At 38.2% G+C, this 25,722-nt stretch overlaps 10 protein-coding genes across 18 annotated transcripts; 6 read left to right on the top strand and 4 right to left on the bottom strand.

Annotated features, from left to right (window-relative positions):
• The first annotated feature begins 3,750 nt into the window (after positions 1–3,750).
• On the top strand, positions 3,751–4,961 carry LOC132198868 (thialysine N-epsilon-acetyltransferase). Its single transcript, XM_059623138.1, has 4 exons — positions 3,751–3,961; positions 4,097–4,148; positions 4,355–4,575; positions 4,633–4,961. The coding sequence occupies exons 1-4, from the start codon at positions 3,893–3,895 to the stop codon at positions 4,804–4,806; spliced, it is 516 nt and encodes a 171-aa protein (XP_059479121.1). The 5' UTR covers positions 3,751–3,892; the 3' UTR covers positions 4,807–4,961.
• An 841-nt stretch (positions 4,962–5,802) lies between these two features.
• On the top strand, positions 5,803–6,608 carry LOC132198825 (thialysine N-epsilon-acetyltransferase-like). The gene is made up of 4 exons (XM_059623077.1): positions 5,803–5,925; positions 5,973–6,024; positions 6,076–6,290; positions 6,345–6,608. The coding sequence occupies exons 1-4, from the start codon at positions 5,857–5,859 to the stop codon at positions 6,519–6,521; spliced, it is 513 nt and encodes a 170-aa protein (XP_059479060.1). The 5' UTR covers positions 5,803–5,856; the 3' UTR covers positions 6,522–6,608.
• A 674-nt stretch (positions 6,609–7,282) lies between these two features.
• LOC132198824 (thialysine N-epsilon-acetyltransferase-like) lies at positions 7,283–8,244 on the top strand. Its single transcript, XM_059623076.1, has 4 exons — positions 7,283–7,540; positions 7,592–7,643; positions 7,700–7,914; positions 7,969–8,244. Exons 1-4 carry the CDS (start codon positions 7,472–7,474, stop codon positions 8,143–8,145), a joined length of 513 nt encoding a protein of 170 aa, XP_059479059.1. The 5' UTR covers positions 7,283–7,471; the 3' UTR covers positions 8,146–8,244.
• Positions 8,151–10,034, bottom strand: LOC132198821 (neuferricin). 3 transcript variants are annotated; one of them, XM_059623069.1, is made up of 5 exons: positions 9,882–10,034; positions 9,480–9,691; positions 9,202–9,424; positions 8,844–9,150; positions 8,151–8,525 (listed from the first exon to the last, which is right to left on the bottom strand). In XM_059623069.1, the coding sequence occupies exons 2-5, from the start codon at positions 9,627–9,629 to the stop codon at positions 8,270–8,272; spliced, it is 936 nt and encodes a 311-aa protein (XP_059479052.1). In that variant the 5' UTR covers positions 9,630–9,691; positions 9,882–10,034; the 3' UTR covers positions 8,151–8,269. The 3 variants fall into 3 exon arrangements, with proteins under 3 accessions (XP_059479052.1, XP_059479055.1, XP_059479053.1); XM_059623072.1 differs by lacking the exon at positions 9,882–10,034 and adding an exon at positions 9,823–9,858; XM_059623070.1 differs by lacking the exon at positions 9,882–10,034 and adding an exon at positions 9,744–9,856.
• Positions 10,035–10,063: 29 nt separating this feature from the next.
• On the top strand, positions 10,064–13,325 carry LOC132198817 (probable asparagine--tRNA ligase, mitochondrial). 2 transcript variants are annotated; one of them, XM_059623063.1, is made up of 8 exons: positions 10,064–10,262; positions 10,382–10,677; positions 10,739–11,017; positions 11,076–11,307; positions 11,368–11,613; positions 11,669–11,823; positions 11,877–12,007; positions 12,882–13,325. In XM_059623063.1, the coding sequence occupies exons 1-7, from the start codon at positions 10,116–10,118 to the stop codon at positions 12,001–12,003; spliced, it is 1,482 nt and encodes a 493-aa protein (XP_059479046.1). In that variant the 5' UTR covers positions 10,064–10,115; the 3' UTR covers positions 12,004–12,007; positions 12,882–13,325. The 2 variants fall into 2 exon arrangements, with proteins under 2 accessions (XP_059479046.1, XP_059479045.1); XM_059623062.1 differs by having other exon boundaries at positions 10,065–10,262; positions 11,365–11,613.
• LOC132198818 (NADH-cytochrome b5 reductase-like) lies at positions 12,027–14,831 on the bottom strand. 4 transcript variants are annotated; one of them, XM_059623064.1, is made up of 5 exons: positions 13,405–14,831; positions 12,896–13,147; positions 12,733–12,840; positions 12,462–12,677; positions 12,027–12,366 (listed from the first exon to the last, which is right to left on the bottom strand). In XM_059623064.1, exons 1-5 carry the CDS (start codon positions 13,587–13,589, stop codon positions 12,045–12,047), a joined length of 1,083 nt encoding a protein of 360 aa, XP_059479047.1. In that variant the 5' UTR covers positions 13,590–14,831; the 3' UTR covers positions 12,027–12,044. The 4 variants fall into 4 exon arrangements, with proteins under 4 accessions (XP_059479047.1, XP_059479049.1, XP_059479048.1 ...); XM_059623066.1 differs by having other exon boundaries at positions 13,670–14,825; XM_059623065.1 differs by having other exon boundaries at positions 13,653–14,823.
• On the top strand, positions 13,518–19,590 carry LOC132198813 (MYND-type zinc finger-containing chromatin reader ZMYND8-like). Of its 3 annotated transcripts, none has more exons than XM_059623052.1 (18): positions 13,518–13,675; positions 14,223–14,381; positions 14,438–14,591; positions 14,652–14,836; positions 14,975–15,056; positions 15,107–15,281; positions 15,335–15,468; positions 15,537–15,658; positions 15,714–15,813; positions 15,870–15,989; positions 16,047–16,431; positions 16,486–17,405; positions 17,465–17,605; positions 17,676–17,835; positions 17,886–18,082; positions 18,140–18,403; positions 18,540–18,617; positions 18,794–19,590. In XM_059623052.1, the coding sequence occupies exons 2-18, from the start codon at positions 14,245–14,247 to the stop codon at positions 18,992–18,994; spliced, it is 3,555 nt and encodes a 1,184-aa protein (XP_059479035.1). In that variant the 5' UTR covers positions 13,518–13,675; positions 14,223–14,244; the 3' UTR covers positions 18,995–19,590. The 3 variants fall into 3 exon arrangements, with proteins under 3 accessions (XP_059479035.1, XP_059479036.1, XP_059479037.1); XM_059623053.1 differs by having other exon boundaries at positions 13,555–13,984; XM_059623054.1 differs by having other exon boundaries at positions 13,555–13,971.
• Positions 19,315–21,924, bottom strand: LOC132198820 (methyl farnesoate epoxidase-like). Its single transcript, XM_059623068.1, has 8 exons — positions 21,793–21,924; positions 21,617–21,701; positions 21,303–21,539; positions 21,008–21,238; positions 20,637–20,942; positions 20,407–20,587; positions 20,015–20,144; positions 19,315–19,961 (listed from the first exon to the last, which is right to left on the bottom strand). The coding sequence occupies exons 2-8, from the start codon at positions 21,699–21,701 to the stop codon at positions 19,638–19,640; spliced, it is 1,494 nt and encodes a 497-aa protein (XP_059479051.1). The 5' UTR covers positions 21,793–21,924; the 3' UTR covers positions 19,315–19,637.
• A 605-nt stretch (positions 21,925–22,529) lies between these two features.
• LOC132198826 (uncharacterized) lies at positions 22,530–23,992 on the top strand. Its single transcript, XM_059623078.1, has 4 exons — positions 22,530–22,929; positions 22,988–23,133; positions 23,434–23,631; positions 23,685–23,992. Exons 2-4 carry the CDS (start codon positions 23,038–23,040, stop codon positions 23,727–23,729), a joined length of 339 nt encoding a protein of 112 aa, XP_059479061.1. The 5' UTR covers positions 22,530–22,929; positions 22,988–23,037; the 3' UTR covers positions 23,730–23,992.
• Positions 23,491–25,056, bottom strand: LOC132198822 (uncharacterized). The gene is made up of 4 exons (XM_059623073.1): positions 24,992–25,056; positions 24,664–24,937; positions 24,395–24,568; positions 23,491–24,341 (listed from the first exon to the last, which is right to left on the bottom strand). The coding sequence occupies exons 1-4, from the start codon at positions 25,016–25,018 to the stop codon at positions 24,001–24,003; spliced, it is 816 nt and encodes a 271-aa protein (XP_059479056.1). The 5' UTR covers positions 25,019–25,056; the 3' UTR covers positions 23,491–24,000.
• Between the last annotated feature and the right edge of the window lie 666 nt (positions 25,057–25,722).

A 25,722-nucleotide genomic window follows, 5' to 3' on the forward strand; every position in this document is an offset into this window, starting at 1 on the left:
ATATATTAAACCTGTTAATTTAAATTAATTATTTTTCATATCATAGCTATTGGCGAAAGAAAGTTATTTATTTTGCTTGTGATTATTTTTTTTATCTGAATACGAATTTCTGTTTTTTTTTTCTTTTTAAATATTTGACATTTCACCTTTCTACAATAAATAATTCAGGCAGCCTAATTAATACGTTTTGTAAGTAAAGCTTTTATCCTTGATTACCTACGCGCTGATTACGATTTTAATTGCATATATACTTAAAGCTCATACAAACTATGCACTTTGTCCCTTTTTGTAGGTCACAATTTTCCCTTCCAGTTGGTTCTTTTCAAAGCTGCAGCCGATCTTTTCAAAATTAATAATAGCACACCGCGGAGTGTATTATGTATGAAACAAAGCGCGCAGACAGCACTTGGATGTAGAAATCAGCAGCGATCCTGTAGCCGACTGATCTATTTCGATAAGGCTCACTCCGTCCACATCATTATTTTATAATGGAATAAAAAGAGCCGCCGTCTCGAACATTAAAAGCAGCACACACACATTTATTCTCTCTTAAAACAAACGCTCGTGAATTAAGTAGACGAGAGAATAATATATAATGCAGCGCGGGATGAAAAGTTCGCTGCTTGTACACTTTGTACAATGCATATAGATATTTAGCTCGCACAGGCGAAGATAGATAAGTAATTAATTCTCTCTTGAGCAGCTACAGCAGTGGCGGCAGGAGAAAGTTTTGCTACGAGAGAGACTCGTAATACATTAATGTGCTTTTTATTGGAGCTCTTCTCATTATTATTTTTTTTTTTTTGCTCTCCCGCTGCATGCAGCAGCTCCATAGCTTGTTATTATTTTTATTGCTAAGCATCTCATTACTTTATCATTGCGGATCACACACGGATTTCAATATGTACGTCCAGACCGTTTGCAGAGAGCTAATTTTGCAAGACTTGAGAGACGCCGCTGTCATTATATCAAGACGCGAAGAACCGCGCGTTGCCGCAACCAGAGACGATTTTGCATGTAGCTGCAGCAAAATGAGATCGTTCTAATTGAATGCAATTTTCATCGATGCCACATCAAAGAGGTCGATTAGCTTTGTCTCAATGTTGGTGCTGCTGTGGAAAAATGTAAATTGCGCACTTTCCTCTTTATATTGTAGCAAAATGCAGTTTCTATATAACTGCAATTTATATTGCTCATCTTGAATGTCGTAACACTTTTGAAAAATAAAAACTTAAAAAAAAAATACACTGACGAGCAACAACAATTTTTTTATCAAGAGAAATTTTCTCTAAAAAAGTGTCCCTGTAGTGTTTTTTATTTTTTTTTTTTTTTTGGGAGATTAGGAATGTTGAAGTTTGCCCCAAATAAGCTTTATTAGGAAATCCCTTTGGTACTTTTGAGCCGGATTTCCAAAATTCGTGTTAATGAATGACCATAGGAAACCTGAGTAAATAGCCCTTTGTGAAAAAACCGGCTCGAGTGCCTTATTCTTATAAGACAAAAAGTGCCCAAGCAAACAAATTAAGAGGCGCGTTTGGCAATTATTTATTTTCACATTTTTTGCCCCTCTCGCGAAAACAAAGATCTGACACCAAAAACCACAACTTGTTTGCCGTGGTAATGGAGTTTGCCGGTCATTTTCCACCTAATGTGTTGGATGCAAAACGCATTAGCACGGCGAGAGCTGAATTTTGTGCACCGAAAGGCGCTTTTTTGCTCTCGCAACAATGCAACTCTGGCGTATGATTTTTTCTGACAGGGGATTGTTTGCAGAGTGCGCCGAGCGGGTACCGTAAGAAAAGTGTCATTAGAGAAGTGGCCAGACACCTGATTACTCCAATTATCGCAGCTGCAGGGGGCAAATACCTTCGGCGATCGCCTGCTCGGATGGTTTTTCGCGCGGGGCTTCCTTGCGGAATTTCATTCTGCTCGTGCCTTTATGGGCTGTGGGAGAATCTTTTCGCTATTTTCTCTTCCTCTGCGGCTCAGGTTTCCACTCGTGTAGCTCTATTATACTTGATTGCTGGACATTAATAATATGAATAATGTCCCGTGCATGTGCATTTTCTGTGTGAAATCTGACTCTGTTCTGTGTGTTCTACGTTGCAGTACCAATGAGTGTAAAAACAATGTCAAGTAACGACCCACACATGCGTTCCAAATTCTTGTGAATATGGTCAAATTAAAATATTTATTTATTAAAAAAAACATATGTAATAACATTCAAATGTTCTCATCTTCTTTAAATTATTGCTGCTGGAGAGTTCAATTGACTATAAATTTTCTCAAAATAAATAATTTATTCTTGCGAAAATTTACTAGCGCGGAGCTGACACCAGGGTGTATTTATCAGCTCATTGCAATAGGTTGTGTTAGTTAAATCCATTATTTATATTGGCGCAAAAATTTATTGACCTGCCACTTGAGCTATAAAATTTTAATGATTTGCTCGTGAGTAGAGCATACATTTGCAATTATAATTCTATGAAAAGTACGTAGAGCAAATGAAAGAATAAGTTCGCAACGCCAACACGTTTCCTTTGTTTTTCATTTTGATGTTCATACCCGGTTAAAAATATTATCACTAATCAAATATATTTTAATAAAACTATTTAATTCTACCAGCATTGTGGCAAAATTGGTCAATGCGAAATTGTTAAAAACTCTATAAAAAATTAAACTTAAATTTGAAATAAGATAATCAATTTTAGTGATAATTATTTACAATTTAAGAATACAACTTTTTAGCTCTAAAAAATTATACAAAATGCCAAACTAAAAATAATTATATTATTATATTACTTCAAAATTTTCTTTAAGTGATGAGTTGGAACAAATAGTTTAGATTATACATGATGGATTCATGATCTGAGAAAAATGTTGTTTGAACTTTTTTTGAAGTGAAAAAAGTAGAACAAGTACTTAGCTCATCTATAGAGAGCTGATTGTAAGAACTGGTATAAAGATTTTATTTATACATTAATCATTATTCACTTGCGCACGGCTATAATAATCCTTTTGCAGAAATATTTAATAGAGCTTCTTCTGATGAACGCATTTTGCGTCTACAAGTTGAGGCCACTCCTGGGAGCAGGCTAATAAAATTGCACATAAATCACTGAACCTATTATCGGAACAGCTGCACTTTGATTAATGTTTGCGCCAAAGAGAGCAACGAGAAAAAGCATAAAAAGCAGCGGAATGCGCGTTAGTCAGCCAGTAAATTACACGCCAAATTTGCAGCAACGGCAGCAGTGCATTCTTGTCAGTGAAGAGAGGAATGATAATCACTTTAGATCGCTAAGCAACTCGCCCAGGAAATATTACATCAATCTTAATTTTTTCTCTTGAACTTCTTTTTTTTAGTGAAAAAAAAAACGGGACTATCAGGCAAGTAGAGTTAAACTTAAATTTACACTTTTTTTATATATTTGAAATTTGAAATAAATAATAATTATATACTGTAAAATAAAAATAAAAAATTATATTATAAATAAATAATATTAATATAGTATAATTAAATTGTAAAAGTTATACTTCGTCGATAATTATTGGGTTTTGCTAAAAATAAAAACTCATTTAAAATAAAATTTTAAAATTAATTGAAAATAAAAGTAATATCATAAAAAATTGTAAAAATGCAATAATGCTAAAGTACAAATTTGTTCCAGCAAAAAAAAAAGTAAAAATTCAGAATAAATGCTCCATCTGTACGGAAAATTATTGAACTAACGATGCGTTCGCTTTACAAATAGCAGCTGGACGGACCGGCGTCTGTTTCTGAATTTCTTCGTTCTTGATGTTTAATTAGCATTATCATTTAGCATAGGCATTTTTATCATTTTTTAAACAGCGTTCCTACTCATTTATATTTGAAGTTTGAGGAATCATTATGTCTGAAAATTACCAAATTCGCCCGGCGAAAAAAGACGACTGTGCCGAAATAAAAAGATTGATACAGGTACGCGATTTAATTAATTCATTTAATTATTTTTTTTTTCCTATTTTTACTTACACGATATTTTTCCCTCAAAAAGACCGATTGTTAAGTTTGCTAAAAATTTTAATTGTTATAATAAATCTCACCTTGCAACAGGAATTGGCTGACTTTGAAAAACACCCTGATGGACCAAAGCTTTCAGTTGAAGGTATTTATAATTATAATATTATTAAAGCGCGCATAATGTATGATTCAATAAAAAAAACGTCTTTATACACAGACAATTCTTATTATTATTATAATATAATTTATGGCCTTGGTAATTTTCAGTAATTTTATTACTTATTATTCATTCAGACTTTTAGTGTTTTGTAAAATTTTAGAATATTTTTTATTCTTTCAAATTTATTTTAGATTTGCAACGGGATGGCTTTGAGAGTGACCCTCCAAAATACCGATGCATCGTGGTTGAAAACAACACAATTGGTGCCGACGGCTCCCTTTGCGGTTACGCGATTTACTTCCAGACTTACTCCACCTGGGAAGGGTCAGCGCTGAGGTTGGAGGACATTTACGTGTCTCCTGCACACCGCAGAAACGGACTTGGCAGGATCCTGCTTGCTCATATTGCAAAGGTCAGCTACTTTTTTTTAAACCAATGAAATTTTTTAAATTTCAATTGAACTTAACAGGAGGCTGAAGATGAGGGATTCTGCCGAATTGACTTTTCCGTCTTGTCGTGGAACCCGGCGTCTGCTTTTTACAAATTGCTTGGCGCGCACAACATCACCGACCTGGAACAGTGGGCCATGTGGAGATTCGAGAAGGACACCATCCACGAACTGGCCGAGAGGGCACGAAACTAAATTTTTCTCAAGGGCACAAAGACTGTAGGTTTTTTTTAGGACTGAGTGAGAATTTTTTAAATAGTGGAATTTGAGCGACTGATTAAAAAACCTTCAGGAGACCGAGAAATTTATAGTTTATATACAAAATGCAATAAAATTTTGGCTTAAATAATAAAAATACCAAATTCTTTTCATTATAAATTACCTTGAATCATGTGTCCGGTACTTATTATTATATTCTTTAACTAAATTCATATTTTTTAACTTTTTTGATCAACATTCCAGATCTTTCCCATCTGTAATTCATGAATTCGTATATACAGACAAAAAATATCAGACTGTCAAACCTTGAATATTACTTTTAATATAATAATTGTACCGTCTTAATTGACTTGCATCGTGAAAACTCGCTCTACGGCACATTTTGAGGGCGCGCGCGTGTGCTTTCCTTCAAGACTTGGGACAGGATACGAAAAAAAGTAATTTGCGACTGGTCTTCCTTTGCCCTGGGCGAGGAACTCGCGTCCGTCACCCGCACACTCCAATCGTCTTTTTGGTAACAGGCACACGCCGTTAAATATTAATATACATTTTTTTGCACCTCAATGGCGCTTTTCAGATCTGGCTTTAAGACCCGCGAGCGAATTAGCATCCTTTGGCAGAGCAATTTCAAGGAGAAAATTAAAAGCAGCTTTGAAAGGCGAAAATTATTTGCAAACGTTTAGCTCTCTCATTTAAAAAGGTGCAAAATGACTTGCCGGAAATATTAAAGTATGATTCAAATTTCATTTTAAAAATATTTTATAAGGACGCCAGTAGCGTGCATTTCTTAATTTGTGCAGCTGCCAGGGCTGAATAAAGACAACATTATTTCTGTCCTCAATGATTTTGTCCTTGACTGACAATTTGGGCTATTTTGTTTAACAAGCGGTCCCAGTTAATTACGAAAAGCAAGTGCCCTGTAATTGAAAAGGCTCCACCCTCAAAGAATTTGTTTTTATCTCTGGATCATATTGCGGGTTATAAAACGAAAAAGCCGTCACTACCGGGTGTCAGTTTGTGGCGACCATGAGCTCCGTACCGCTTATTAGAACAGCTCGCAAGGAGGATTGCAAAGAAATCCAGCGCCTAATTCAGGTACTCTTAATTGCAACTTGTCAAATCAAACGGCTCATTTTTTATAGGAACTCGCCACTTACGAAAAATTTCCGCACGCCCCGAAACTGAAAGTCGAAGGTAATTTGAAATCATTTGTCAGTTAAATAAGCATACAAAAAATATTCTTAGATCTTGAACGGGATGGATTTGAAAGCAGCCCTCCGAAGTTCAAGTGCTTTGTGGCAGAAAACCCAGATAATGAGGAGGAATTGTGCGGATATGCAATGTATTATCCAACTTATTCCGCTTGGGATGGAAAGGCGATCCGACTCGAGGACCTTTTTGTGGCTCCTGAAGGCAGAGGAACGGGTCTGGGAAAAAGACTTTTTAGTCTTGTGGCAAAAGTATAAATTTAAAATGGTCAATCCATCGAGAACGATTCTCATTATAAATTTCAGGAGGCCTTGGAAGGCAATTATTGCAGGGTTGAGTTCACAGCTCTGGGATGGAATCAGGCTGCTGGTTTTTATACGCATCTTGGTGCAGAAAATACCACAAGCAGTGAAGACAGAAATGTCTGGCGTCTTTACCGGAGCGGTATGGAAAAGCTCTTGGAAAATTCCAATTTGAATTGAAAATATTCCTCTATGGAATAAGAAAAATTTCACATGGAATGTATTTTATTGTATTAAACGATAGTAAAAAATGTAACAAAAAAAGTTCCCACTGGAATTTATTTTCCTTTTTACTAACTTATTTTTTTTTTTTTTATTGATTTTGTCATTTTCCTTGATATATCCATATATCCAGCACGAATCTGACCCTGGAGGACAACCTGTAGATAATCTATCAGGTTACGGTTCTGAACTGCAGTTTTTTTTTATTTTTTACTTGACACAATTTATGCACACTTGCTGGTCTTCTTGCCAGGCTCACATGTGAAGTTTTCTTGGCACTCCGGCCTAAGCTATAAAAAATACGCTCTTAACAAATTATGTAAAAAGATATTGTGCCAGATTTCTATTTCCAAAACATAATTTTTATCTTAAAAATATATGAAAATTGCTTTATGAGGTATTTTTGCAAAATGTTTGCCGTTTTCTTTGTTATGCAACCGCCAGTGAGTGTCCAAGTGTGTTTCAATGTGTCCTGCCAAAATGTGTTTCTTAATTCGACTTTCTGCAAATCAGTTAACGGAGTTGTATGTTGGTTGGATGTCTCCACTACTTATCTTTTCAAGTGTACAATTAAAGTTGGAATCCAGACTAGGCGAGTACCTGATAATTTTTTGCGATCAGTGCCTTTGGCAGAGCAATTTCAAAGGCATAAATTTTCAAACAAATAGATCTCATATTTATACAACACCTTTCAAATTTCACATCTAAAATGTTTTCAAAAAACATTAGCAACGTGTAATAATTTGTGCAGCTGGCAGGGCTGGATAAAGAAAATAATTAATTTGAACTCCACACTTGAATTTCGCAAAAGTTGATTTTTTTAACACAACGTTGCCGGATCATCCAACACTTATCGCTCTTATAAATTGACAACTCCGTCACTATACCGGGTGTTAGTTTATGCGACAATGAGCTCCATACCAATTGTTAGAACTGCTCGCAAGGAGGATTGCAAAGAAATCCGCCGCCTAATTCAGGTACATACTCTTAATTGCGATTTGTCAAATTGAAAGGTGCTCATTTTTTAGGAACTGGCCGATTATGAAAATTTTCCGCAAGCTCCAAAATTGAAAGTCCAAGGTAATTTCAAGATAAATCATCCATATGGAAAGTCAACTAATCATAAATAATAATAGATCTTGAACGGGATGGATTTGAAAGCAGCATTCCCATGTTCAAGTGCTTTGTGGCAGAAATCCCAAATAATGAGGATAAATTGTGCGGATTTGCAATGTATTCTCCCTCTTATTCCTCCTGGGTTGGAAAGACAATTCAACTTGAGGACCTTTATGTGTCTCCCGAATTCAGAGGAACGGGGCTGGGAAAAAGACTATTCAGTCTTGTGACAAAAGTTAATCCTTAAAAAATATTCATTTCAACCACTGATTCTCATTGTATATTGCAGGAGGCCTATGAGGGCAATTATTCCAGGGTTGAGTTCACAGTCTTTGCATGGAATAAGGCAACTGATTTTTATACACACCTCGGTGCAATAAATACCACAAACAGCGAAGACAGACATGTCTGGCGTCTTTACCGGAGCGGAATTGAAAAGCTCGTGGAAGATTCCAATTTAAATTGAAAATACTCCTTTTGAAAGAACAATTAACATGGAATGCAATTTATTGTCTCACACCCCAATAAACAATATGTAACAAAAAAGTTCCCGCTGGAATGTGTATTTTCCTGTTTTAATTTCTACTAACCTATTTTTTATTCATTTTGTCCTTTTCCTTGATCCAACACGAATCTGCCCCTGGAGGACAGCCTGGGTACTCTTTCAGGTTGGGATCCTCAACTGCAGTTTTTGGCTCTACACAAGCACACCTGCTGGTCTTCTTGCCAGGCTCGTGAAGTGTTCGTGGCACTCCGGCCCAAGCTCGGTCGACTCCACCACTTTTGGTTGTGCACCAGACCCGAGTGCCCTTTTCTTTCTTCCACTCCACATTGCAAGGTGGATATCTTTAAGAAGAGAATAATTTTCTTAATTTTGCTTTTCTCCACAACTAGAAAGAGGTCTCAGCCAGCAAAGGGTTTAAACTTTTTTTTCTGCGCCAAATTCTGCGGCCATTACTCTTGGGCAGGCTTATTTTTTTTTACTTAATTTTATTTTCTCCTACTAATTTTTTTTTCAGCTCCAGCTGATTGGCTCAGACCTCTATAATAATTAAAAACACTAACAACCAGATAAAAAAATGATACCTTTTCCACAAATTTTTTGGTTTTCTATGGCAGGAGCGAATTAAAAAAATAAAATCAAATAAACAGAGCAGCACTCACCTTCTTTTTTCAGCGCCTTCTGCAACCTCTTCGTCTTCAGCAGCTTTCAGCTTTTGGTAAAAGTCCTCCATCTCCCGAGTTTTCCTTCCTTTGGAGTCGTAAAACCGGCCAATCAACTTGCCCACGTATCTGTAGTCGTTCTTGTAGAACTCGACCCATTTCCACAACCCCTGGATGTCTTTGTTTGAAAGGCCAGTTAGATCATCAGTCAGGCCATTCTCGCTGAAGTCCCCACTCACAAATGCTCGAGATCCATCTTTTCCGGTGAAAAAATGATAGCTGCAGCCTGGCCCGTAATGATCCTTGCCTTTAAATAAATTATTAAGCATACTAATTAATTAAAAATTTGCTTATTTACCGGCTGAAACGTCAAAAACGCTTCCTAGGATTGCAACATACAATCCTTTGCTACCTTCACTTCCATCATACTGGGCCAATTCTGCTTTCGTCATGAGCAGCTTGGCAGTGTTCTTATGCATTTTGGCTGGACTTTGGAATTCTGGCTTCTGCTTTGCATAGTGCTCATCTTCTCGCTCATACCTGAGATCAATGCCGGTATTTTGGTAGACAAAGGCAGCAGTCTATGTGATATTATTCAATTTAAGTCCTTTCTTTTCTTAGAAAAATTATATATACCTTGTCGTAAAAGTGGCATACGGCTTTGTACGCATCTCTAGTGTACCCAAGACCTCTACCCAGAAGAGACGGGATGATGAAAGGGTTGTACTGATGGATGCCCACAGACAGAACGATGACAAATACAGATATCGCTGTGCCACTACCCATGTTGTAATTATCTTCTAAAATCTGCTGACATCAGACTCTCGTCCGTCCGCAGTCTACCTGGTCTGAAATTTTTTAAATAGATAATCAATATCTCTAATTCTCTATCAAAATTACATATTAGATAGGATGCATATCAGATAATGACGTTTATGCAAATATGAAAAACATAAAAATAATCTGACTTTTGTTTTACATTATCATTTTAAGTTTCCATTCACTTCAGAAAGGAAGTTTAATCTTTATTGTTCTTACCAGTTTGGCCTATGAATTATAAACATGAGGCAATCAGCATTATTTTTGCTTTTGCCGACTCAGAAAAAATTTATAAAATGTTGCGATTGTCTTTTTATCAAAAGTCTCGCTCGCCCTGCCGTTCTTCGTTGTTGTTGTCGCGAAGGGGGCGGGGTCGACGATGGGAGGAAAGGAAGGGGTGGAAGGGGGATGTAAACAAAACAAAAACAAACAAGAAAGAAAAAAAACAGCAGCATGGCCCTGACGGCAAGACTTCGGCCTGGCTGGTTTTTGCAAAAGAATTTTGCAAAAAACATTTTTTCTACTCGTTTTGAACGTACGCTGCACTCAAGCGTTGCCGAGCTCCTTAAAAATGATGTCAAAGGAATAGTCACAGTCAAGGTACATATGTATTATAATTCGTATATCAATTCTCATGATCATGAAAGAAATGCCAATTTTATTAATTTTCCTGTTGCATCACTTTTTCAATCAGTTTGACATCATTGAATTTTTTTCAGGGCTGGGTCAAGAACATACGGAAGATGAAAGGAGTTCTTTTCGTGGACATCAACGATGGGTCTGGTTCGGAAAAACTGCAGGTTGTGGTTCCGAAAGAAATGAAGCCGGAAAACCTGGGATTTGGAGCGTCCGTGGAGGCGTCTGGAATAATTTCACTTAATTCGTACAATATGAAGGAGATAAAAGCCGAGCACTTTCAACTGATCGGTGCTTGTGGTGATCCAAAGTCTGGTTACCCTTTTGCTGCAAAGGAACGTTACTCGGATGATTACGTCCGACAATATCTTCACCTTAGGTAACATCAAAATTCTCTCTATATATTTTGGAATAAACCGTTTAAAGTTCTAAATTAACAGACCTCGACACCCATCATTTGCAAGTATTTTGAGACTACGCGATGCTGCCATGAGAGGACTGCACAATATTTTAGGCGAAATGGGCTACATCTGTGTGAATACGCCAATTTTGACTTCCAATGACTGCGAAGGTGCCGGTGAAGTGTTTAAAGTTCAGCCTCTCAATCAGGAACATCTCAAAACATTGCGAAAACACGGAGTGCCAAGCGAAGAAGCGTACTTTAACTGTGAAGCATTTTTGACTGTGTCTGGTCAACTTCAACTGGAAGCTGCAGCCATGTAAATTAATCAAATGAGCAAAATATTTCTCAACATTATAATCTCTATTTAATTTTAGTGGTCTTGGTAAAGTTTATACTTTCGGACCTGTTTTCCGAGCAGAAAATTCAAAATCAAGACTCCATCTCTCAGAGTTCTACATGTTGGAAGCAGAAATTGCATTTAGCTCAAATTTGGAAGACTCCATTGATTTAACAGAGAAGTTGATTAAAGGCGTTACCAGTAAATTATTAAAATCGCGCCGCAGCGACCTTGAATTTTTGAGCAGCTATTCACAGTGCGACCTCCTTGTATGCTTATAAATTTGTTTTTAAATCGCATAATAATTTTATTCCTTGTGTGCACAGAAGCGACTTGAAGGAATTGCTAATGGTCCAGCATTTCCAAGACTGACGTACGATGAGGCTGCAAAGATAATTCAGAAACACGAGGGTGAATTCACAGTAAAGTTGTTACCTGGTGAAAACCTTAAGAAGGAGCATGAACTATTCTTAAGCAATTATGCTCTAAAAGAAATGAACCAGGACCTTGTGTTTGTAACTCACTGGCCTGCTGATATCAAGCCATTTTATATGAAGCAAAATGAAAACAATCAGGTTTGTAATTTATTTTATTAAAACTGCTTGTTATTTCATTATTTTGCGATTATAGGCATTGGCATTTGACTTGTTAGGCCCTATTTGTGGTGAGCTTTGCGGAGGGAGCGTTCGTGAGCCGAACGTCCAGGTTTTGGAAGACCGTTTATTAAAAATCTTTGGCAGTAAAGAAGCCCTAAAGAATCTTGATTGGTACTTGGATATAAGAAGGTTTATCTTAAATATTTATCTTTAATTGGAATTCAATGAAAATCTTCTGACAGAAATGGCAATGTTCCGACGTCAGGATTCGGCATTGGATTCGAGAGACTTTTGCAATGCGTGCTAGGCGTCCCTAACATTAAAGACGTTCTTCCATTTCCACGAGGGCCCCATAATTTGAAAATGTAGCAAGGTAATATATTAAAAAAAAATCAGGTTTACAACGTTTATTAAAAGCAATAAAAGTTGGCACCAACTTTTGTTACAAAATTTTTCATGTCGTCACAAAATGAGTCGGGACCACAAATGAGCACTCGGCACTTAGTTGCATTTTCGATTGCATTTTGAATGTCAATTTCTTCGATTCTTCTTCTCACTACTTTTTCTCCCCAATCTGGCTCTCCTTCGTCAGACGTTACAAAATGAGTAAAACTGAAGTTCCAAAAGGCAGCAAATTCTTTAAGCTTGCTTAAAAGAAGCCTACTTTTCAGAGTTGGGCAGCCGCAATATAGTTTAAGCACAGTCTCGTCGTGTTCGTTCTCCAAAATGGAACTATATAAAAAAAATTAAATCATTATTTCTGGGAAATTAATTTTTAAATTATAAATATTTATTTTAACCATTTTTTAACAAGCCTGGAAAAATACCTGATGATTGGAATCATTGGGGCAATTCCAGTGCCCGCACATAAAATCAGTTGTACCTCCTGGCTCGTTTTTTCGTACTGAAAGTCTCCGTAAGGGCCTCTCCATTGCATTGTGTCACCTACTTTGGACCTTGCCAAATATTCTGACGCTGGGCCGTTTTCGTACCGCTTCACAATCACATCAAAAGTGTTGCTTGTCCATGCAATGGGACTATATCTTTAAATTCAATAATTATACAATTAATTAAAAGTTACGTTTAATTAAAATTTACTTCCGATCAACAAAGTTAGGCTTGTCATCTACAATATCACCAATAAGTGGAACCTTTAATTCCAAGTGCTTTCCAATGCCGAGTTCAATTAGATCGATGCTCTGAAATCTTAACAAAAAACTTTTTTATTGATTCTAATTTTCTTTCAGATAAATCAATGCACCTGTATATCGCAGTGTCTTCTAATTCATCTTTGATTTCGATCAACTGGAACGGCAAGAAGTCTGTTTGGGATAAACCCAAAGAAATGCTAGTCTCGACTTGGATTTTCCGGGATTGATATTTTTTGAGTTGGTTCCTGTAGATATCATAAACACACGGATTGCATCCCTCACCACAGCAGTCTTCAGCCTTTGGCTCTTCAGGTTCTAAGTCATCTTCGTCCACCGAAATTTTGGAGCCTTCCATAATAAATCTAAAAAAAAAGACGTAGTAATCAATCTGTTCCTAAAGATACTTCATATTATTTATATGTCAACTGGAAGAAGTGTTATTTTGATTATTTTTATTTGTGTGATAGACACCCAGCTATAGTTCAAAGGTCAATATCAAATTTTAGGCTAGGGATTACAAAAAAAAAAAAATGCCAAGATTGGCAGAATAAAATGTTCACTGTTAAGGGAGAGAACTTTTATACATAGAAATCAGATTGTATTAAAAAGGTAATTGAACTTGTCCTTGAACGTGTAAAAATTTAGTTTTGTTGCTAGAAGGATTGAAGGAGAAGAAATCTGGGGGGCAGGGAGGTGCAGCAGGCAAACGAGAGAACAGCAACACCGCTGCTCCGCCAAGCACCAAAAGTGGTGGAGGGGGAAGTCGGGCGGACCAGCAGCAGCGGAGCGCAAAAGAAGTCTCATGCCGACGCATTTGAGGCCAAATTTTTAATGTTTGAGGGACGTTAATCCTGTCAACGCACTCACCGAAATCATCAACTCACTCAGTGGTAGGTATTTGCACGATAATCTAATCGAAAGCGTCCTGTTACGCAGGTATAAAATCAATAAGGACGGCGGATGGTGGCACCTCGCGAGGAGGAGGAAACAAGGGGAGCTGAGCTGCTCTGCGGCCTGTCTGCTTCAAGACACACACACCACTCTGCTCAACGCAAGATTTGTCAGGGGCGTCGGTGAATGGCTTGCAAAACGAAATGGATGCAGACTGAACTGGAAATTTCCACGCTATTTTTTCTAGGCTCTGGGTTATCGTGGTGTTTTGATGCTGTGTTATGCACATGTTCAGGTTTTGCAACCAGGTCAGGCCGTCACAAAGCGGAAGTTGTGGGTCAACGAGAGGGAGGGGAACTGTGTCACAATGCGGGCTGTTACGCACTTGCAAAAAATATAAATTGGGCTTTTATGTGCTTGTGTAGATTGGCTCTAGAGTTTTTTTGACCTGAAATTCATAGCAACAGCTGTGCCAACATTTACCATTTTTATTAGAAAATTTTGAAATTTTGTACAATAAAGTTATCAAATTTATCCTGCCAACAGGTGAAATACAGCCTGGCCAGCCATGTCCGACATTGCAGACACTCCTGAAAAGGCAGATTCGGAAAGTCGCTGCTCCACCCCTCAAGCAGCCTCTGTTGCCTCACTTGACTTGGATGACTCATCCAAATTGGGCAGTCGCAACCGCACCAGATCTTCAAGGTTATTGTTCTTATTTTTATCCTGGTCAAGTAAATTCAATTAATTTTTCCCTGCAGGTCTACCACTCCCGTGACAAAAGCTTTGAGACCGAGGCTAAAGGTCAGTGAAAGTCCGAACAGCAGCCATGACGGCAAATTTGATGATGACGACGACGACCCAATGGATGAAGGGCCTTTGGTAGAAAAGCGCAAACATGCAATGGAGGGCGAGGTAGATGACTCGTCATTTGTTATTTAATTATCGTGCTGACTGTTAAGATCATTATTGCAGCTCATTCATGACCCATATTGCTGGATATGCCACAAGGAGTTGGTTGATGGAAACTCGAAACCCTGCTACACATGTCTGCGGTCGCTTCACCCGAAGTGCGCCCCAGCCATCAAGTTTCCCAACATGCAATCCAATCCAGATCATTGGGAGTGTCCAGAATGTTCTCCATTTTCATACGAGCCAAAGTAAGTTTTCTTCCGTTTTATCTCTTTGCTCTAGATGATAAGAGTTATTAAATATTGGCTCGTACGCTTAAAAATCTGTATTTTGTTGCTTCTAAATTATCAATGTAGGCAGATTAAAAATTTGTAAATTAATTGCAGACCGCGTAGTGAAGGCTCACAGGAGCAGTTGGACGTTTTGTTCAAGTATGTCATTGACCGTGCAGCGACGCAGGCAACTGAGGTAGAAAAATGGAAACATTTAGACAGAAAATTTACCTTCATTTGTTGTAGCCTTTCCTCAACCCCGTGGATCTCAAGGAATTTCCACAGTATTTGGACTATATTGTTCACCCTATTTGTATTACGGAAATAGAAGAAAAACTTAACAAGAGCCTTTACCTCTCTCCGAGAGAACTCCTAGCTGACTTTAAGTGGATTCATCATAATTCCATTATATTCAATTCAGGTACCTCTCGCATTTACCTTCAATTAATATATTATTAATGTTTTTTTGCACAGCCCAAGCTAAACTTACCTCAATAGCCAAACAAATGCTACGAGTGGTACGAGAGGAGACCAAGGAAATCGAGAACTGTCCTAATTGTCTCTACAATGCCTACACCATGAAACCTGATTGGTTCATACAAGCTTGTGTATGTATTCAAATAATTAATTTCAATCCTTAATTTTTGCATATTATTGAAATTGCGACTATTTTTAGGATCGTCCCCATTTACTTGTGTGGGCTAAGATGAAGGGATTCCCGTACTGGCCAGCCAAGGCCATGGCATTTAATCAAGCACAAACGTTGGTGGACGTTAGATTTTTTGGCAAACATGACAGGTATTTATTTCATAATAAGTCCGGCTAGCTTTGCTTCAATTCTGATTCTTCCTAGGGCACATTTGCCTATTGTGGACTGCATGCTGTACACATCATGGTATCCGGCACCTGCCCAGGTTAAAAAACCTCGTGAGGATGTTGCTGCTTGCATTAAGGTAAATAATTGTGTCATACAAATTTTTGTATACTTAATGGTCCAATTATGAAACAGGAGGTTGACCAGCACATTGCTAAACTGAAGCAGAAATTTGGCACTTTCGTATACGCATCGACCATTACTTTTCTCAACCCGAAAGATATGGAAGGCCAAGTGAAGAAGATGCTTCCTAATGTACATAATTGGTTTGCACTTTTATTTGAAAATGTAATGAAAATTTTTGTGTTTTAGTACAAGCCTGACACTATGGGAAAGCAAATACCTGCAGCCTCTGAGGTTGCCAAGGGTGCTACTGAAAATAGCAAGAAAATAGAACTTGCTTCCAACCTTACGCCCAATGTAGTCTTAACTCGTCTCTCCGAGGTTGACAAACACGCTTTGAAGTGCCCAACAGCAACTGCAGCTGTGGTAGAGGACAAGATAAAAATCGAGAAGTCTCCGAACAACAGTAGAAAAAACTCAACTGAAGGAGACGAATCGCAAGATTTGATGAGCAACTCTGTCAGGGCAAAAACACCATCTGCGATTGTGAACAAAGCTGCACCGTCTCTCACTCAATTGAATAGAAAAAGTGATGGAAGTGAAACTATGCTGAAACGCAAACTCCCACAAACCAGTAAGTTTCTGTGTTAAATTTAATTCTGGTGTCTCAAAAGATATTTTTCTGTAGCTAATAAAGGCGTGCCAGAGTTGGCAAAGCGTTCAACAAAGGGAAGCATCATGGACGTAGCACTGAGCAGTGATTCTGAAAGAGAGAGTAAAAATTCCAAAAAAGGGAGTGTGAATAGTTTGGCAAAGGAGCTTGAGGCTTTAGGCTCTGACCTGAGTGACTCTGATGACGAAATTGAAAATTTTGTTGAACAAGAAATTAAAGAAATCCCTGCAAAGAAATCAAAGATTGAAACCATAGATGATGACGACGCTGAAATGCTGATGCTTGAAGCTCAGGATTTTGAAATTTCCAAAAATGAAAAAGCTGCGAGACCGCAGTCACCTATGAAGGTTAAACCAGGAGGCTCAAATGTGGATCAACAGAAGCAGAAGAAGATTGCCGATGGAATCAAAGTTTTGAACAGCTTGAAGGTGCAAGGCTTGGATGTGACTCAATTGCCCTCTGGAAATTCATCGCCGATGTCTCAGTCATTTGCAGACATGTCTAGTGACTCTTCTGAGTTTCTTGAGTCCGATATTGAAATGGAAAAGGACGTGATTCATAGCCATGAGCCTATTATTGAAATGCAGGTAGAACCTGATTTATCAATTGAATATGAGAAAAAAGCACCTGTGAAAAGAGCGCCCTTAAAAAGCGTGACAAAATCTCCTCTGAAAAACTTCACAAAATTTTTCCCTAAAAATGCACTGAGTTCATCTCACAAGAGCTTGCTCAAGTCGGCTCCAGTCAAACGGCCAGCGATTCCAATTGCAACTGCACCGTCAAATGAGCACCCAGCTAGCTCACCTAAAACGGCGGCGCAACAGTCTCTACTTAAGAGTTCTCTGATGCTCATGCCTAATAAAGCACGGAAGACACTGCCATCGGCTTCTCTTCTCTCGCAAAGGCTCACAGTTCCAAAGAAAACTCCTCCGAAGGTGAGTTTCTATTTCAATTTTTATTTCCGTGTACAATTACATAATTTATCTTTTTGCAGAAATTTATTATATCATCCACACCTGTTAGTAATACAGTCCAAGATGATGCAAATGATAGCAAGGCTGACGGTGCTGTTTTGACAGATTTGCCAAACAAGGCCGGTCCGTCAACTGCAAAACTGAATGTCACAGCTGAAAATGTAATGCATTGAAATGTTTTTTTTGCATATAATTTGTTTTTAATTATGTATGATTTTTTTTATTTTTTAGTTGGCTGATCACATGAAACAAACCATCTACTCTTTGATCAACGATTTGGTATCCACTTCAGGTGAAGACTTAAAGACTGAAAACGCTAATTTGAAACTGCAACTGGAAGCTGAGAGGTGGTTTCACAGATCCACAGTTGACGAGCTGAAAAAAAATCAAGGTTTTAGCAATCTTGGTTTGAAAATTCTCATCTCACATTTATATTTGCAGATTCTGTTATGCAGGAGTTTGACATGCTTATTGAAGAGAGCAATCTTCGAGCCAAGATAGAAGCACAGAGAGTGGCTGAGTACGAACTGAAGCAAACGATCAATGAAGTCAAAAGGAAAACTTGGTGTTCAGTCTGTCTCATTGAAGCCAGCCTGTATTGCTGCTGGAACACGTCTTACTGCAGTTTCCACTGCCAGGTTTGCTTCCAATTTTCATTCCCTACCTCTACATAAAAAAATTATTTATTCGTTTAGAAGAGACACTGGCCTGACCACAAGAACATGTGCAAGTCAAAACTGAATACCGGTGCGGGAAATTTGCCGAAGAACATTGAAAGTATCAACAGCGCTACAAATGGACTGCCTCCTTCGAAGCCCTTGTTGCATTCTGTTCCCAGTTCAACAGTGGCTTCAACTAATGGCTCAGTGACTATGACAAAAACCTTAAAGAAATCCGTTCCAACCAGTTTGGCATCTCACACCATAATAGGCACAGCAAGCTCTTTAAACATGTCTCAGGTAACAACAAAAGGTTCTGTTTAATTAACTCAACTTGCAAATTAAAACTTTAAAAAAAAAAATGTATTCAGCATTTTTTTGATAATTTCCTCAGTTGAATTATTGGACGTTTTATAAATTTGTAATTTTTTTGCAGGCTGGTGAAATATCTGCCGGAATTCCTCAATTGATCGCTGTTGCCCCAACCTCAACATCTCTCATAGATCAGTCCGAGGTAACTTTTTATTTAATTTTAATTGGTTTTATATCTTGCTAAGTGAGCTTCCAAAGTATTTGAAATTTTACTCACACGTCCTCCCCCCCCCCCTCAAATTATCAAGTATGTTCATTTTCATGCTGCTAGGATAATTTCATCAGCAGTTGTTTTTAACGATTTGTCATTATTTCCAGCCTGGGATGCGGACAGCGACACACTTTTTGATGACGCCAGCGATGAGTAATGTACAAGTGAAGCTTCCAGCAGGTATTCACCACACCACTCTGCCTCCTTTGATTACAACAAGGCCAGTCCAGACTGTAGCCAAATCATCCTCAACACAACAGGTAACGGCAACACCTCTCTTTCAATTCTACAAAGAATCGACCGAGTGAACGGACTTATTTATCGGTCTGCAAATTCAAATGTTTTTATGTGTTTATTTTGAGACTTGAGAGCGTCCAACGACTGTGCCAAATAGATAAGAACAAACTTCTGGTTTAAAGTGCTGCGCTGAAAAGTGTGCTCCGATTGTTGGAACAATATTTGCAAACTTTCTAGGTTAAGCTCTGAATTTCTAATTTTGCGTAAAAAATATTCAACAAATTTCTCGAATCTCATCGATCAGTCTAGTGATACAATGAACAAGCAAATAATGCAGCAACCTATTTTGCAAATGTGTAGAGTAAAACATTCCTTGTGAACTTAAAAATTTTATTTTTGCTTATTGCTAGAAATGTTCAAGCTGTAAATTTGAATTAAATGTCTGAATGACACACTTCGTAATTATTACTTCCAGTGCAAAAGCTATTTTATTGATTAACTTTTTAGCTTTATATTACATTGATTAAATAATCTATGTCGACATTCTACTTGTAAATGTATTCATTGTTCCGAATTAAAAAGCTGGTGCTAAAATATTGTAATGTATCCATCGTCATTTCTGAACAAGTAATAAAAACTTCCGATGGTTCTAAACAAACATCTTTTTTACATATAAAATCAGTCAATTAAGGCACACACCTGATAATTAAATAATTAAAATCGCGGTGTGATTTTTGCTCTAGAATTTCTCGGAGCAAGAGTGAATCCACCAGTGGGTTCCACGGAAGGTGGTTCTTCACCTTTGGGAACTGACAGTGTGAACCTCTGTAATATCCCCGCAAAGAACAAAAACAAGTTGTTCCTGGCAAGCGCTTCCCCCAAACACTGTCTTTTACCCAATCCAAAAGGCACAAGAGCGTCTTGTTTAATTAATTTCCCTTCTTCATTTAAAAAACGTTCCGGACGGAAATTCTCAGGATCGCCCCATATCTTCGGGTCCATGTGAATTTGAGCCAGATTCATGGCAATCCTAGCGTTCTGTAAATAATTTAAATTTAACTGTTCGTTCTCCTTGGAAAGTTTATTTTTACCTTTGGAATGACATATCCACGGAAAGGCACGTCCGCCTTGCAAGTCATAAGGGGCGCGTGCGGAACTCCCATTGGCACAACAGAACTGACCCTCAGCGCTTCCATAATTGTAGCTTCGGTGTACGACAAGCTGAAGAAAATTTTTTGCAGTTAGAAATAATCAATTTGTTTGAAGAAATTGACGTTCAAGCAAATGAAGAGATTGGGCTTTTTGCTTGTTGTAGAAATTGTTTTTTATTAAAAAAAAATGCTCTACCAGTTTCTGTCACGGTCTGCGACTCTATTTCATGAGCAAGAAAAAAAACCAATGTATTGCAACGAGGGAAAGCCCGATCTCTTCATTTCTAAGAAATAATTAAAATTTTATTAACGATTTAATTGGTTTTGCGTACCTAGGCCGGTCTTGAAGACCAGGCAGTCTCTCTTGGCCGACAACATTGTCCAACTCCTCTTGTACTTTTCTTTGGACGTGAGGGTATCTGACCATGTAGACAAGGGCAAAGGTGATGGAATTGAACGTGGTGTCTGTGCCTGCCATGAACAAATCTCGACACACTTCCGTCAAGCACCGTTCTAAAAAAAAATTGTTAATGTAATTTTAATTATTATTTAAAACTTGTACCCGTGAACGATGAATCTTTGCCCTCTTTTATGTGCTCGTTCATCTCGATGAGGTAAATGTCAATAAAATCCCTCGGAGAATCGGCATCGAGCGTTGCCTTGTGCCTCACGATGTCCTCCTTCAGAAAATCAATGATGTTTTTGCGCACAGCCAGAATTTTCTTTTTCTCAGTCAAAAAAGGCAAGTAACGGGTCAAAAAGGGAAAATTGTTTGCTATTCCGCCCGAGGCGTCGGTGATGGTCAGCAATTCTTTGATCAGACCGGTTAGCTGCTTTAGCTTGGGGTCATCGTGCGCGTATCTACGCCCTATGATGAAATGATTTAACTAAATTAGTCTAGGAAAATGAATATATATAGTTGAAAAAAATTACCTGCCATGACGTGCCACAGCACGTTGATGCCAGAAGCGCCGAGCATGTTGTGCAACTCCACCGATTGCTCCCAGTTGGTCCCAGCCATTCTTCCCACCTCCACGATCAAAGAATTGACCTCCTCGTGAATTAAACCTTCCATTGACCTTTTGCCAAATCCCAGGTCTCGCAGGTGGCGCAGAGTGAAGCGTCGCTGCTCGCGCCACAAATTGCCCTGGGAGAAAATCAATCCTGAAATTAAAATAATTATTCAGTATTTTAATTGTTTTGCTCGAAATTTTTCTTGTAATTGTACCTCTGATGAGACCATTTCCGATTTCCAAAGCCAGTTCGGTAACTGGTCGGCCACTTAGCTCCTCCTTACTGGACGCCTCTTTGACCTCCGCGAGGCCCGAGATGATGATCAAAGGGTGCGATCCCACGTACAGTCCCATGATATTTCCATATTTTTCGGAGAGATCTCGAGCTATAAAGTGCAAAGGTCGACCTCGCAGAGACAAGATGTTTCCCAAGATCGGCCACCTGCGTGGACCTGAAATATCAAATCGGATAATTTAATTATACATATATATTATTTAATCATTGTCTGATGAAATAAAAATATTTTACCAGGAGGATAGTTTGATGGCTTTTTAGTTGCGTTAAGCCACGCCAATATGATCACCAGAAGTATCAAAATTATTGCCACAGCCATCTAAAAGAATTTATAAAAATTTAATTAAAATTTTTAATCAAATAATTCAATTAAAATTTTGAATAATAACATTTTGAACTTTGTATCCTACCTTTTTGAGTGCAGAAGAATTTACTTGTTCGACGCACAGGTGTGCTGAACCGACTGCCTGTTGGATAAATTGCGTGTAGCCAGAATGATTTTGTGGATTTGAGTAGGAAGGAGTGTCGCGCCGAGCGTTCGGTTTTCTTTAATCCCGCCTTTACGGAGAACGAGAGTGCGACTGCCATTCGTTTGTAGGTAGGAGGCATTATTTATGTGATTTAATTGCCTCATCACCGCGCAGGAAGTTCTCAGCAAATGTTATGTACTTAACACCGCGCAAGTTAATAAATAAATTACACTACTTGCGAGCAACGAAAGCATCAAACTCAAACAAGGAAATGACTTGCTTGGGATTTTTGCATTATTTTTTGACGTACGTAAAAATGAATACCACAGTACTGCGGTCAACCATTCAACTGCATTAAATATAATTATGCCTTTCAAAAAATAAAATAAAATGAACCACTTCATTCGTCATTGTTATACTTTTAAGTTTTATTCTTCTTAGAAACAATTTTGAAACGTTCTTCCCAGTTCCCACCAAATTTTTTTGCTTTTTGTAGTTTTATTTCCATTTTTGTTTGTATTGTTGAAAAAAAAAATCAAATGAAGGCGCTGCTTTTTGACCAAATTTTACTTTGTTGCCTTTTTTTAATTTTTGCGTTGTTGAAAATCAGTTATAAATCATTTAAAAATGGCCCACGTTCTGGAGAACATACCTGAATCGCTTTTGCGCTACGCACCGCCAACACCGGTGAGAAATTTTTATAATTATTCTGGAATTGGAAAGAACTCCGAATTCATATATTCAGGTGAAAAAGCCGCGAGACAAGGAGTTAAATAAGCCGCAAGAACGGCGCGACGTTCTCTACAGGGACATCAAGGTGGGCGACGAGGTGCTCGATATTCTGCTGCCGCCGCGCATCTTCGTCGGCAACAACCTTGATTACTACGTTCAGAAGGTGACTGGACCAACCGAAACAAAAAACGCAGCAATCAATTTGCTCACAGGTGCTTCGAGCTCCGGCAACGGAGAGGGACACGGAGAAGCTGCAAATCGAGCTCGACCGAAAGCTGTTTGAAAGGGGCGCCCGAATTTCTGGCCCGTGCGAAATTAGACGCGAGGTCCTCTTGCAGGCTCTTGGTATAATTTCTTATCTTAAAAATTTTATTTCAAAAGAAATTAAATTATTTTTATGCAGATGAACTGATCCGCGGCGAGACCGTCGCTTGTGCTGAAACCGGCATTCTGATGGCGGCCTGGCGAGACCACTGCAGTCGCAGTCTCCGAGCCTACGAGGACTTGTACGTCAGCAGACTGGCGCACGAAAATCAGAAATACTTAAAGGTTTGTTTCATTCGTTTTACTTTTCGTATCTCGAGGATAATTCTAGTGGCATGTGCGATTCGGAATTTTTTCTGCCACACATCCTGTTGGTTTAATTGCGGTCCATTGCGGTTGAAAAATACAGCGACACTCGCGGATGTGGTCCTCATAAGAACAGATTGAAATTCCACAAGACGTTTTGGGATTTTTTTGCTTATTTCAATAGAAAATTATTAAAAAAAAAATTATCTTCGGTATTTTTTTTTAAATTATTTGAAAATAAATCTTCTTACGAACTTAATTAAAATTAATATTTTTTAGTTGAGCCAAAGCAAGTTGAATTTACAAGACCAATTGGCAGTTTTGCAATCTGACACCCAAGATGCTACTGAGAAACTGCGGCGCGCGGAAAAGCGCCTGGCATTTTACAGGCTGGCCCGTGAGGAGGCGATGACGAAGGAGAGACAAAATAACCAAGCCATGCTCAGCGGCTTGATTGAAAGCACCGAGGAGGGAATGGTATTTATTTTCTGTTTGATATTGTTTATTTCTCACTAAGGAAACTTCCATAGAAAACTCTGAAAGCAAAACTGAAGGCTATCAAGGCTGGAGTTTGAACCTCTGCTATCTCCGACAGTATAATGGAGCCGAATTTTTACTCAGGAAAGTGGCACACACACCACATAGTTAAGAAATAAATCACTCTCGTTTGCAAATATTTGCTTTGTGATTAATTCTATACGTAGTAAGTTGTTGTATCGTTTAAATCTAGGTGAGCTTTCCAGATAAATAAAAATCTTAAAATATATAATTTCAACGAAGAATAAATAATTTTTATTAAATAATATTTTTCAGTTTGGTTAAAAATACACTTGGCAAGATTGAGCTTTACTTTTTCCTTTTACCGCAGTCAACATTGCGGGTGCAGACTCGCAATGCCTCGTTGTAATACAAATTCTGAGGGCAGGCCCGACGCATCGTTCCAAAGAGCCGAGTGCATAAAATGTAATGCCTGCAGCTGGAAGGATCGGGATTTCTAAACCTCCTGCAAGGGGTGGAGGAACCACCACCACCAACACCAGTACCTCCACCTCCGGTTTCCTCGTAGTCAGGGTATGAGTAGTCAATGTCTTCAGCAGGAATGAAATCTGGCGGCGCTTTAGTCGTTGAAGCCGGTTTTGGGTTCGGCGCTTTGGTCTCAAGAATGTCTTGGTTGGGATCTTTAGTGACTGCAGAAAAATTTTCAGAAGTGGAAGAAATTTCAGTAATACTTGATATGTACCGGTCTCTGTGACAGCTGAGGTGCCTCCAGAAGATCGAATGCTGCACCCGGCCAAGTTGGCGGGCTCGCACTTGCCCGTCTTAGAACTGAACTCTGAACCAGAATCGCAGATGTTGGTTTCCAAACCAGTCCGACTGCACTTGTAATAAGCGCTGCATAGCTCGGGAATTTTTGCTGGCAATTTTTCAAGTTAAAAATAGACATTTATATGAATGAGATTGGAAAAATTTTATTTTCCAAACATTTATAGAAAAAACAAATTAATTTACCTCCTCCTGTAGTGCTTGCGACTGAAAATGTACCATCCTGGGAACAAGTTGGCTGCTTCAGGCAAGGGCCAGCCTCGTCACTAGATTCTCCGAAGCCCACTGTGCCGCCAAAGCACACGGTCTGAGCTGGTCCTACTTTCGGACACGACATTGGCTCTGCCGACGCATCATCGCAATATACAAATTTTTCCAAACTGACACACGAGTAGCCATCAACGCATGAGTTACGTTGAGCTACGCTCGTATGGCACAGGGCCAAAATAATGAACACGCTCTGAAAATTAAAAACCATTGTTACCAAAGAATTGGAGTTATGAGGAGTTTCTACCGAAAAGATCAAATTGTTGCTCAGCATGGTGCTTCTTCTTGACAACTGAATTTTTTTTTTCTTCTCTGCGATTTTTAACCCAATTTGAGAGCACGGAGGGGGAATTTTTTTTCATAAATTATTTGTGATTGTACAAAAGACATATTGAGGATACAGGCCATGTAAATATTTATTCATTTTTGGTGATGCATCTGCTGATAACGATTTTACTGGCAGCGCGGAGCAATATTCGCGGCTAAATTTTCTCACATTTCTTGCCTAAAATTAATATAATAAATAATTTGAAGATTCGAGCACAAATATTTATACTGCATTAAGCTTATACACATATTGAGAGCTCACTATTTGGTCGAATATGAAAAATCTTGCCAGATTCTGAAAAATCAAACACTCTTTATACTGTTAATTTAATCGAAATGCCTCTAAATATCAACAAATAGAGAATAAAGAGTAAATCATTTTAAAAACACAATTATATTTGAAATTTAAAAAATATTTATTGAGATATATTAATAGCCCATTTTTTAGTGTTTGCTAGGTCAGGAAAGAGAAAAATTTGTAATTTTCATCATAAAAAGTGTAACAAATACAAATATAATTAATTAATTCTTGACTCAAATATAGGTGCGCTTTACACAACACAGTATCAAAAATTTATGTTATAACAAATGAGCTAAAATTCAATCCAATTTTTATTTAAAAACGTCTAAAAAATTTAATAATTATAGTGA

The sequence above is a fragment of the Neocloeon triangulifer genome, unplaced genomic scaffold (assembly GCF_031216515.1).
Source record: "Neocloeon triangulifer isolate White Clay Creek 2 clone unplaced genomic scaffold, ASM3121651v1 ptg000013l, whole genome shotgun sequence".
NCBI lineage: Eukaryota > Metazoa > Arthropoda > Insecta > Ephemeroptera > Baetidae > Neocloeon > Neocloeon triangulifer.